General features: G+C 44.5%; 2 protein-coding genes across 2 annotated transcripts; one reads left to right on the plus strand and one right to left on the minus strand.

Moving 5' to 3' along the window:
* The first annotated feature begins 4104 nt into the window (after positions 1-4104).
* LOC104588525 (transmembrane 9 superfamily member 11) lies at positions 4105-7035 on the plus strand. The gene is made up of 2 exons (XM_010246489.3): positions 4105-4330; positions 4587-7035. The coding sequence occupies exon 2, from the start codon at positions 4619-4621 to the stop codon at positions 6590-6592; it is 1974 nt and encodes a 657-aa protein (XP_010244791.1). The 5' UTR covers positions 4105-4330; positions 4587-4618; the 3' UTR covers positions 6593-7035.
* A 2196-nt stretch (positions 7036-9231) lies between these two features.
* On the minus strand, positions 9232-11218 carry LOC104588526 (RNI-like superfamily protein). Its single transcript, XM_010246490.3, has one exon. The coding sequence runs from the start codon at positions 11069-11071 to the stop codon at positions 9320-9322; it is 1752 nt and encodes a 583-aa protein (XP_010244792.1). The 5' UTR covers positions 11072-11218; the 3' UTR covers positions 9232-9319.
* Between the last annotated feature and the right edge of the window lie 768 nt (positions 11219-11986).

Here is an 11986-nt window from a genome sequence, read left to right on the forward strand (position 1 = left end):
GAGCTCGAACTCCCTACGAGGAGCCCGAACTCTCCCTTTGGCCCTGAGCCACACAAAGCAGTGACCCGAACTGGCCCGTCTCATGGCAGTTCGGGACACTCCCCTATCCGAACTCAAGACTTCGCCTCGCACACTGCTCTAGCACTTCGCCTCCGGAGCATCGAACTAGACAAACCACACCGTACCTGACACCGAAGGAGTCCGTATCCAGGGGCGGCGCACCCGACTGACTTGGGATCTGATGCTTAACAGCCGCACTTCAACGGCCACCTGCCACCGTCACCTGCCACCGCCATCTCCAGTTATAGAGACGGCTTCGACAAAAAGAGCAGTGACGGTTCTGCCCCAGCAGAGGTGATGACACCCGAACTGGCAGAAGCACGGAAGTAATCATACCCGACCTGACAGAAGTCTTGGAGTGAGTGCATGAGGTGGTTATAAAAGGCTCTCCACCCCCCAAAGAAGAGGTATGCAAACTTTGCGCTATCTGGTTTTATCTCGCCTTTGAAGGATTCTAACTTGAGCTTCGGAGCCTTTACATCGGGTTCCTCCCGGAGCTTCCTCATCCTCTCTGTTTCAGGTTCCCTGCTGCTCAGTTCAGAGGCAAGGTCGTTGATAGCTAAGACCGACCGGATTGCGCACCATCTCTTAGTTTTATGACGAGCGTGTCATCGTGGGGGTAGCGAACACCCCGTGCGTCGTCTTCCGTGAAGAAGATTGGTTCTTCCGTCTTCGGCCTCTTTGGAGGGTTCTATTCTTCTCGGGCTGCTTCGCGAACTGACGTCCGGGCCGCCGCCGAAGTACAACCTGTTACCACCGAACATCCCACTATTACGTGGATGGTTCCCCGAGTTGGCCTCTGTTCCGGAGGCTGTCTTTGCGATGGTTCAGCTGGCCTGCTGCTGGATTCGGGAGCTTCCTTACTGTGCTCCCCTTGCCGGCATATCTTATCGTTATTATTATTATTATTATTATGTTGTACAAAATTTCTTAAGTACCCGCGACGGATGAGTCCCTCTATATCGCCCCGGAGATTATTACACTGTTCGTTACTATGACTGTGATCTCTATGGAAACTACAGTACAAATTTTTATTTCTCTCGTTTGGGTTCCCCTTTAGGCGAGGTGGCCACTTTACATATGGGGCGTCTTTGATCGTCATCAAGATCTTAGTCCGCCTTGTGTTTAAGGGTGTGTAGTCCGTCCGAGCTGCTAAGGGAGCTCGGGGCAGCTGGCTTGGCTTCTCCTCCCGGGCCGGGTTTTTTCTGTCACTTGGGTTGGAGGGCTCGCCTTCTCTTTTCCTTTTCTCGACCCCGCCTTCGGTCCTTTGATTGATCTCTTCCTCTGTTCTCATGAACTTGTCCGCGAGCTTGAGGAATTCGGCCACGGTCGCGGGCTGGCTGGCTACCATGTGCCATTTGAACTCCTTGTGTGTTACTCCTCTCTTGGCTGCCGCGAGCTGTACCGCGTGGTCCAGTCGCTATATCTGCAAACACGCGTCATTGAACCGCTTGATGTAGCCCCGGATGGTCTCTCCTTCCCTCTGAACCACTCCGAAGATGCTTTCCTCGGTTCTGGGGTACCGCTTGCTGGTAACGAAGTGTGCAGTGAAGACCTACATGAACTGGGTCCAGCTTCTTATTGACCCAGGGGCCAGGTTCCTGTACCAGGTGCGGGCCACCCCCCTGAAAGTGGTGGTGAAGGCCATGTACATGCACGACTCACTGGCCCTTGCCGGTTGAATTTGGGATTGGAAGGCATCGACGTGGTCGCTGGGGTCGAAGGACCCATCATACTTGTCTAAAGGGGGGAGTTTGAAGTCTCTGGGCATGGGGACTGCAAGGAGTTCTGATGAGAGGGGGGAAGGAACTAAGAGAATAGGGGCAGCTTTTACCTCATCCGAGCTTGTCTCTTCTTTACCTCTGAGCTCGGTTAGGACATGGGTGGCAGTTCGGCGACTTCGCCGGCGTCTTCGTTGAGTGGGCCTGGTACTGGCGCTGCTGGCCTTTGTGTTGCCAAGCTTGATGGGCCCGGAATGTTGGTAGTCCACTGCTAGGGCACTGAATCGGTTCTCTGTGAGCGGGAACTCAGTCTTGGAGCGCCGAGGTGTTGACTTTGCGGGCGAGGTTCCCGACCTGCCTGCGAGCTGCGAGGCGGGGGTGATTTTTCTTTCCCTTCGGCCCTAGGATGAGGCCTGGCTGTTAGGGGGGTTCTGAAGTTGGGAGGCTTCTCCTCGGTGATGGCATCCACCCTGGGGGGAAGCCTTGACTGGCTTTGGAGCAGGATGCCGCGGTGGAAGCTGCAGTTGGTTGATAGGTAGTTGGGGGAGCTGCTGCTGATAGTGATATTGAGAGAGGTGGTGCAATGCTTGGTGCTGCTGGAGCTGATGCATTTGGGCTTGCATTGCCCGCATGCGCTGCATCAGGTTGTCAAACTGGCTTTGACTAGTTGCCAGGGGGATAGCAGTTGGTTCAGTAAAGGTTGTTTCAATAGGGAGTGAAAAGGGGACATTCTTGGCGGGAAGGTTTACGGGCGCCATTGTTCGTGGCACATTCAGGCTAGGGATCCCATCCACCGGAAGGGGGATGGTGAACTGCCCGATGCACACCATGGGGACTTGAAGTTGTTCCCCGGTGGTGTTCATCTCCGTGCCACGTCCGGCGTTGCTGGAAGAAGCCATGAGTGTTGGGGTTTTTTGGAGAAAAAAGAGGTCATGAGAGTTTCAGAGGGAGGCTTTTGGAAGCTTTCCCACAGACGACACCAATTGATGGTGCGCAATCCGGCCGGTCCTAGCTGTCAACGACCTTGCCTCTGACTGGAGCAACAGGGAGCCTGAAACGGAGAAGATGAGGAATCTCCGGGGAGGAACCCGGTGAGATTACTCTGAAGCTCAAGTTAGTATTCTCTCAAAGGCAAGATAAAACCAGATGGCGCAAAATTCACATACCTTGTTCTTGGGGGGTAGGGAGCCTTTTATACCACTTCGCGCACTCACTCCTAAGCTTCTGTTAGGTCGGGTATGATTATTTCTGCGCTCCTGCCAGTTCGGGTGTCATTGCCTCTGTTGTGGCAGAACCGCCACTGCTCTTTTTGTCGGAGCCGTCTCTGCAACTGGAGATGGCGGTGGCAGGTGGCTGTTGAAGTGCGGCTGTCAAGTGTCAGATCCCAAGTTAGTCAGGTGCACCGCCCCTTGATACGGACTTCCTCGGTGTCAGGCATGGTACGGTTGTTCAGTCTAGCGTCCCTGAGGCGAAGTGCTGGAGTGGTGAGCGATGTGAAGTCTTGAGTTCGGATAGAGGTGTGTCCCGAACTGCCATAGGGCATGCCAGTTCGGGTTATTGCCCTTTGTTTGTAAGGCTCGGGGCCTAAGGAAGAGCTCGGGCTCATTGCGGGGAGTTCGGGCTCCTTGTAGGGAGTTCGGACCGCTGGTTCCTCCTTTCGGGGCTCATGCCTCGGACATGCTGCTGTGCCAAGTTGTTGCCGTTGCCACGTATCGAGTGATTATGAGGTTGGGCCAAATCTTCCTTCATCAAGTGCTATATCATTTTTGACATTATAATACCTTTTTGATAAATTTAGGGGTGTTCAGCAAGACAACAACACTAGGTTTTGTTGGTAAGGTCTGATTTGGTTAAAAATCAAGGAATTTTTAGATTGCATTTCCTCTCAAAAATCTTTTTTGCAGCTATCTCTTAATCTATTAATAGCCCCCCTATAAATCACATCCTAACTATGAATTTAGCATCAATCCACGGGCTGAATTCAATCCAGCCCTAAAAAATCCTAACTCCACCTAAGAGTGGACTGAATGATATAAACCCCTAGAATCAAATCCCGCCTGTCCTAGGGTTTCGGGTTTATGGGTTTTGGGATGGACTGCCCGTTACCCTCATTGTTTCCCATGAAAAAAAATAAAAAAACACGATAGTAAAAAACAAAATCAAACAGTTGTTTTATTTTGAAAAGTAAAATCATCTGGCACCGATTAACTTTTTTTCCCACTCACCGACAGGTCCGACACAAGGATCGTGTATAAGACCATAACTCACCGTTGTCCGCAACAGGTAATCATTTTGTCGTAAATTGTCATTTGGAAAATGAGGCTGGTGCATTGTGGTCATTTCGTGACAAGTCAAGCGTGTGCAATGGTTTTACTCGCTAAGCTGGACCTGGACGAAGAAATAAATCCAGTCTCTGGGCCTCTTCCCTCCTCCGTTCCAAATCCCATAAGCCTCGTGCCCTCGTGGGTTTCGTTGTTGCAGAAACCAGAAATCTCTCACAGAGAGATTCGTCTCTCTTTATCTCTCTTTATATGTATCTGCTTTAACAGGTCTGGTCGGTTTTCTTTTACAGCTGAAACGGTTCTCTCTTAAGCTTTTTTTCTTTTCATATTCCTTGCATTCGTATTGTTATTATTTCTAGCCTAGAGAATTGCCTCTCATTAGTCATTTTAACAGTTAGATCCGTATACAACTTCTAAGATTCAACTTATATATCTGCTCTGAAATCCAATGCCCACTTGAAAGATCCCAAAGATTTGGCTTTCATAACCTATTTTCTGATCTGGGTGACTGGGTTCCTTGCAGATCTGAGAGATATTCGGCAGAAACTGTTAAAGATGAGATTTTCCCATCAATTTGCGATCTGGGTCTTGTTTTCGCTCTTACTTCTTCAATCTGGAGATGGGTTTTATCTTCCGGGTAGTTACCCTCACAAATACCAGGTCGGCGACCAGTTGTCGGTGAAGGTGAATTCTCTCACCTCCATCGATACTGAGATGCCATTCAGCTATTACAGTCTTCCCTTCTGTAAGCCTCTCGAGGGTGTTAAGGACAGTGCCGAGAACCTGGGTGAGCTTCTCATGGGAGATAGGATCGAGAATTCTCCTTACAGGTTTAAGATGTACACTAACGAAACCGACATCTTCCTCTGCCGAACCGACCCCTTATCAGCTAATAACTTCAAGATTTTGAAGAAGAGGATCGAGGAGATGTATCAGGTCAATCTGATACTCGACAACCTTCCCACCATTCGGTACACCAAGAAGGACGGCTATCTACTCCGGTGGACTGGTTACCCGGTCGGGATCAAGGTTCAGGACTTGTATTATGTCTTCAACCATTTGAAGTTCAAGGTTCTGGTTCACAAGTACGAGGAGACCAATGTGGCTCGGGTGATGGGCACTGGAGATGCAGTTGAGATGATTCCCACAATCGAGAAGACTGGATCGGGTACACCAGGTTACATGGTTGTTGGGTTTGAGGTTACCCCTTGCAGCTACCAACACGACCCAGAGGCGGTAAAGAAGGCGAAGATGTACCAAAAGTACCCATCACCGATCAACTGTGATCCCTCAACTGTAGCAATGACTGTTAAGGAAGGTCAGCCTATTGTGTTCACCTATGAAGTCGTATTCGAGGAGAGTGATATCAAGTGGCCTTCAAGGTGGGATGCCTACTTGAAGATGGAGGGGTCGAAGGTTCACTGGTTTTCGATCCTCAACTCTTTAATGGTTATCACTTTCCTTGCCGGAATTGTCCTCGTCATCTTGTTGAGGACCGTCCGGAGAGACCTTACCCGGTACGAGGAGCTTGACAAGGAGGCTCAGGCCCAGATGAATGAGGAATTGTCTGGGTGGAAGCTTGTTGTGGGGGATGTTTTCAGGGCTCCAAGCAATCCTGCACTGTTGTGTATAATGGTAGGGGATGGGGTTCAGATTCTTGGAATGGCAGTTGTGACAATCTTGTTTGCTGCCCTGGGATTCATGTCTCCAGCTTCTCGTGGGACACTCATCACAGGTATGCTGTTCTTCTACATGGTGCTTGGAATTGCTGCTGGTTATGTTGCTGTTCGGCTTTGGAGGACAATTGGGTGTGGTGATTACACAGGATGGGTTTCTGTTTCATGGCGTGTTTCCTGCTTCTTCCCTGGTATTGCTTTCCTGATACTAACCACTCTCAATTTCCTTTTGTGGGGTAGCCACAGCACAGGGGCCATTCCAATTTCTTTGTTCGTTATTCTCATTCTGCTCTGGTTCTGCATCTCAGTACCCCTTACTCTTGTGGGTGGGTATCTTGGGGCCAAGGCACCTCACATTGAGTACCCAGTTCGAACCAATCAGATCCCTCGGGAAATTCCATCTCAGAAATACCCATCTTGGCTATTAGTCCTAGGAGCTGGAACCCTCCCATTCGGCACCCTCTTCATTGAACTCTTCTTTATAATGTCTAGCATTTGGATGGGACGTGTTTACTATGTTTTTGGCTTCCTGTTCATCGTTTTGATCCTTCTCGTTGTGGTCTGTGCTGAAGTATCTCTAGTTCTGACATACATGCACCTCTGTGTGGAAGACTGGAAATGGTGGTGGAAGTCCTTCTTTGCCTCTGGTTCAGTTGCCATCTACATCTTCTTATACTCCATAAACTACCTCATATTTGATCTCAAGAGTCTGAGTGGCCCTGTGTCCGCCACTCTTTACTTGGGCTACTCACTTTTCATGGTTCTAGCAATTATGCTTGCAACTGGTACAGTTGGGTTCCTTTCCTCTTTCTGGTTTGTTCATTATCTATTCTCTTCAGTAAAACTAGATTAAGCCTTCCCACCTTGAGAAGCATTCTTTCAAGAGCAATGGTGGAGATACATGGAAGCATGCAGCGTGAATCCTGATCATGGCCTTTTGAACTTCTGTACCTTCTATCTTGGGTTCATTCTGTTGTTCAGAAACTTGGTGAAGGTAATAATAGCCTCATCCAGTTTTGGTTGAATTTCTTGTTAGATAATTGCTGCACAATACGGTTGTTTACTTGCATTTTGAGGGATAGGAGTAGCGGCAGTTATTGGTAGTCAGGTGTATTGCTTCTTTTTATTTCCTTTTCTTTCTTTTCTCTATATTTGGTTATTGAAAAGAAAAGTTTATGACTTCATGTATGAATTGTAATGCAGAAAATCATGGATCTTCAGTTTATGATCCACAGTTACCTTCTGATTTCTGTTGTTGAAAATTCTATATTAAACATGTGAATCTTCAAGAACAAATTGTATCTAGGAAATGATGTAGCAAACTGGCAATTTGCAACAAATGATTGTGGTCACATTGTCATTATCTAAACCCCTTGTGATGGATTTCAGATTAATTGGTTAAATTAGGTTAAAGCTCCCGCATCATTTCTATGGCCAATTATGCAGGCTAGGCTACTGCAAGTGGTGAATGGTCAGATTCATAGTTTAGTATTCATGTATGCTTTACCTGTGGAAGACATACCATCAAAAGCATTTTGCAAATCTGAGTAATGCTTCTGCTTCATGGCAGGTACCAAGTAACTAACCAGTTGCCCTAATTCATTGTTGTTATGCTGTTGAAATTCGCTAGACAGTCTTTAAGGTGCCAAGGCAAGGCGACTGGGGGGCGCCTTGTCACCTAGTTGCCTAGGCGATGGATTTTTTTATGTTAAAAACATAAATCCTAGGGTAGTTCCCTAGGTACCATAACCATATTTCTTTAATAATTATTCATGATTTTCCTAAGAAAAGTATATATTGAAGTATAGAAAATCAACATATTCATGAGAAGAAAAGGAAGAAGGAAATTTCAAAAAATATAGGGGCTGAACCCTTATTTTTGTTATAGGAAAAGAAGAAAATAAAAAGTATTGGTGGTAGTAGTAGTAGTAGAAGAAGTAGAAGTAGTAGAAGAAGAATATATGGAAGAGGAAAATGTACTGATTAGATAAAATTTTAAGTTCTTCCTTATTGGTTCAGGTTTTTAAGTCTTTTAGGGTTCAATACAGCATTTAGCAATGTTTGTGTTGATTAAGCCCTAATAAATAAGAAAATAATAAAAAGAAATTAGTATATAAACACACAAAATGATTATTTTAGTTTAATAATGTCTATTTTATAATTATAATCTCAAAAAAGAATGTATAAAAAAGTATTTTATAGTAGGAAGTAGAAAACTGTTTGGCGATTAGGTGAGGCGAGCCTCAAAGGGCGCCTTGTCGCCTAGGCATCGCCTTAACAACTATCTCACTAGACTTGGAAATCATCAATCCCTGCAAACCTTCAGCTGACCCCTCATAGCATTTATTTTAGGACATTAAGATTAAGAAACAACCTATTTGGAAGATTATTTTTTGGTGAGACCTATTTAGAGAATTTTTAACACTAACAGTTACGAAAAACATTCTAATCTCATGTGATGCATGAGAAAGGGAAATTTGTAATTCTTTATTGGGGTAAATTGCTTGTCTCCCACAAGTTAGATCTCCCCCTGGGTTTACCTATTAACTTTATAACACCCTCTGCAATTTCGGCTTAGATGCTTATTCCGCCTCTTCAGTAATGTGCCATCAATCTATTGACAGTGTTTTCATGACATTTGGGACTTTCAAAAGTATATATCTTTTAGAGTGATAAATTTGAAAAAATAAAACGTTGGGAAATGGGAATGAAATAAAATAAAAATTTGAGATAATAAAAAACTGTATTTAATATTTATAAACAAGGTCACTTTTATCAATTCTAGAATATATATTTGTAAGGAAAAATTAATAGTTTTCTATTAAGAGTATTTTGGTAAAATATCTATTCCTGGCTTAATTCTTTACCTTCTCTTCCATTGACAAACACCCTGTGTATTTCATGGTCGAAGGGGTACAAGTTAATAGGTATATCCGAGGGGGGAGGTATTAGTATTTAATTAAAACCCCAGAGGTATTTATTACTTGACAGAGATTCTGTATGCATTCACTACCTGTTAATAGGTATATATATCCGAGACGTAACTTTAACCAGGCCGCTCTTTTCTTTTTTCTGGAGTTTAAACGTTTCGTTATTGGGCTTATGAGAAAGGATAATAGTTGACCTGACAAACAGGAAATTGAAATTTTAACTGAAGCGAATCATGGAGGATCCATTTGGTAATGCTCCTCAGTTGGGTAAAGATCCACTAAAATGAAACAGTTGACTAACAACCCACTGGTGGAGTTTGGATCTGCTGACCACAACACATCGCTGGATTTTGATATATTGATGTCGGTGGCTAGAGCTGTATCCAAAATGGGCAATGGACTTGTGGGAAATGGTTGGTTTTAGATCCATTAAGCATTGACCCATAGTAATGACACATGCCTACCAATACCAAACTTGGTATAAAGAAAAATGGATTATGATCATGGTTAATATACTAAAAAAATTAGGTATACAATACAAACAAAAACTGGCATGCAGAACTTTGTGGAAATGGGAAGAATTACAATTTCAATTACCTGTAATCTAGTAAAAGCAATCTATTCCATAAGATAGAAAATGAAGAACAGAATTACCCGTTACAAACCCAACAACCATGGCGTAAGAACAAGTCCCTCTGCTTCTCTGTGGGAACAAAACCACCTGGTGGAACAACCATCCTAAGAGATGGCCTTGAAAATATCATCCATGCCAAGATATCAGCGCTCACTTTGCAACATTTCTTCAAATTCAGCTCCCTTAACCCCTTGCAGTTCCCTACCATCTCCTTCACCCCCTTCGCGGTCACTTCCAGACAACCTTCCAGGTCCAAGCACAGTAATCTACGACAACTCTGGCTGACCATCGACAACCCTTCATCGTTCATCCCCGATCCAGCAGCTCGCAGAGACTCCAATTTGGAAAATCCCATGGTCGTTCCGAGATTTGCCATTTCTTTACACCCATTCACCTTTAGCTCCATAATCCCGATACAACTAGACCCTATTGCTTCTATTCCTTTCTCTGTGATGCTCCAACAATGGCTCAGGTCAAGCGATCTCAGGTTAGGACAAACGATGCCAACCTTCTTCAGTGTTGTGTCGCTTAGACACTTGTTCCAAGCCAATTTCAAAGTCCGAATTTGATTGTTCTTCCTTAATTCTGTACTGAACTTCTCTTCTCCTAGACTCGTTCTTTCCATTCGGATTTCTTCCAGTGAAGGACAGTCTCTCGCGAGGTTGAACAGAGTCGAATTTGTCAAGTGAGAGCAAGAATTTAGATTGATGAAGGACAAGTTCTGGAGGTACTGGAATAATTCCGTAATGGACTGGTCGGTCAAGAAATCTGCTCCTCCTATATCTAAGTAGTTCAGAGATCGGTATGCACTCAGAAGGGATGATATTCCGACGTATGTATATCCTCGGCAACGGGATAATGCGAGCTTCTGCAATGGAAGATTAGCTTTGAACATTGAATGGAGTAGATCATCTGAAAGGGCCATTTGAGAGAACTCGATAGTGCACAAAGCTTTGGCATAAACGAGGGAGCTTTCAACTGTGAAGGAAGGAGACATAGAAGTTGAAGGAAGAGAGAGCTTGTTTCCGTTGATGGCCAGTGAAATCAAATTCGGACTGTGCCGGATTAACCATCCGATGCCATTTTGGCTTATGAAACTGCAATCAAATGCCGCGATTTTTCTCAGAAACTTACAATTGGATGAAAGAGCGACAAGAGATCGATCCGAAATTAAATGGTTTCCGGAGATGTTTATTTTCTGGAGAGAAGAAAGCTTCGACGATAACACCGTAATCCCCGCATCGGTGACCATACCTGGAAAAACAGAATCTTGTTCAGCCGAAGAACCGAAATCTTGCTCGGGATAACTGATATCTAGTTCTTCAAGTGACGGGAATGAATCGGCAATAGCAATCAGATCGCTGTCCTGCAAGAAGCAAAGTCTCGAGCAGATTAGAATCCTCAGAGACCTCATCTTTGCACCCAATTCCTCCAAGCTTCTGGTAGGGACTCTTCTCTGCTTGGACATATTGAGAACTTCAATCTTCAATCCAGACCGCGCGATCTCGCGAACAAGGCGATCTAGATCGCCATGGAAATCGACGAGATCTATCCGTTTGATCCCACGAAATCTTTGGAGGAGACTAGAAACGCCTCGGTGAAGTTTAATTGTGGGATTGGAGATCGTCAAACGGGATCGAAGCTGATTGGAGATGGAAAGAAACCGCTTGCAAACCAAGGAGAGGGCTTCGAAGTGTTGGTGATGGTCGAGGCGATTGAACACCGATTCCCAGCATTCCTCCGGCAAATCTTGACACCACTCCTCCATTTTCTCCTGTGACGGGGCTGAAACTCCGTTAGGGTTTCTTCGGTACCGGAGGAGGAGAGAGAAACCACCTTTTTATGGGAACTAGTAGCCGTTAACCGGTGACTAGTGGTGGTTATTTTGGGGGAAGGGAGGATTCGGATTTTAATAGTAGTGGATGCGGAAGTACCGAATATTTTAATGGAAAGATTTAGATATCGGTGTTTTTGAAATTCAAATAGCACATTGGACCTGAATGGGTATCACATTCACACATTCCCTTCATAGGTGGCTCAAAGCCTCAAGCCTGAGTCCCACTTCATCTGACTATTGCCACGTGGAAAAATGTAGGTAAAGGTTGTTTTGACAGAGCGCGCCTGTGTGAGATCAGAGTGACCAAGTGAGGCGCGCTCAGTGAGGAGCACTGAGCAGATCCGATCTCAGATTAAGGAGGGCATTTTTGTCTGCCACCTCTGTTACACGTTTGCAACTCCTCCAAAGCAGGATATTCAGGACGACTCTTTTGATATCTTTTGAAGGAGACCTTATCAACCAGCTGGTTGGCGTCTGCGTCTTGCGGATATTCAGGGATAACTTGATGATTATGTTTTTTGGGACTCTATCTACAATTCTACGGTGTATAATTTATATATTTTATTTTATTTCTGAAAAAATATATATATTTTTTTATTTTTTAATTTTAAGTCATTTTTGAAACAATTAATTAGATGCACTTTTCCAATAATATAAATAATTTCTTCTCTTAAAATTTTTCCTAAATTAATTCTTATTTATCTTATAAATTATCTCTAATTCCTATTTATCTCCAAAATTATTTCTAATTTATTACAGATTTTTTTTCTAAATTATCTCTAATTCCTATTTATCATCTACCCCAATTTTTATCTATATCTTTCTAATGAAAGTTTGGGTTAAAAA

This window comes from Nelumbo nucifera, chromosome 8 (genome assembly GCF_055504915.1).
Source record: "Nelumbo nucifera cultivar China Antique chromosome 8, China Antique-T2T, whole genome shotgun sequence".
NCBI lineage: Eukaryota > Viridiplantae > Streptophyta > Magnoliopsida > Proteales > Nelumbonaceae > Nelumbo > Nelumbo nucifera.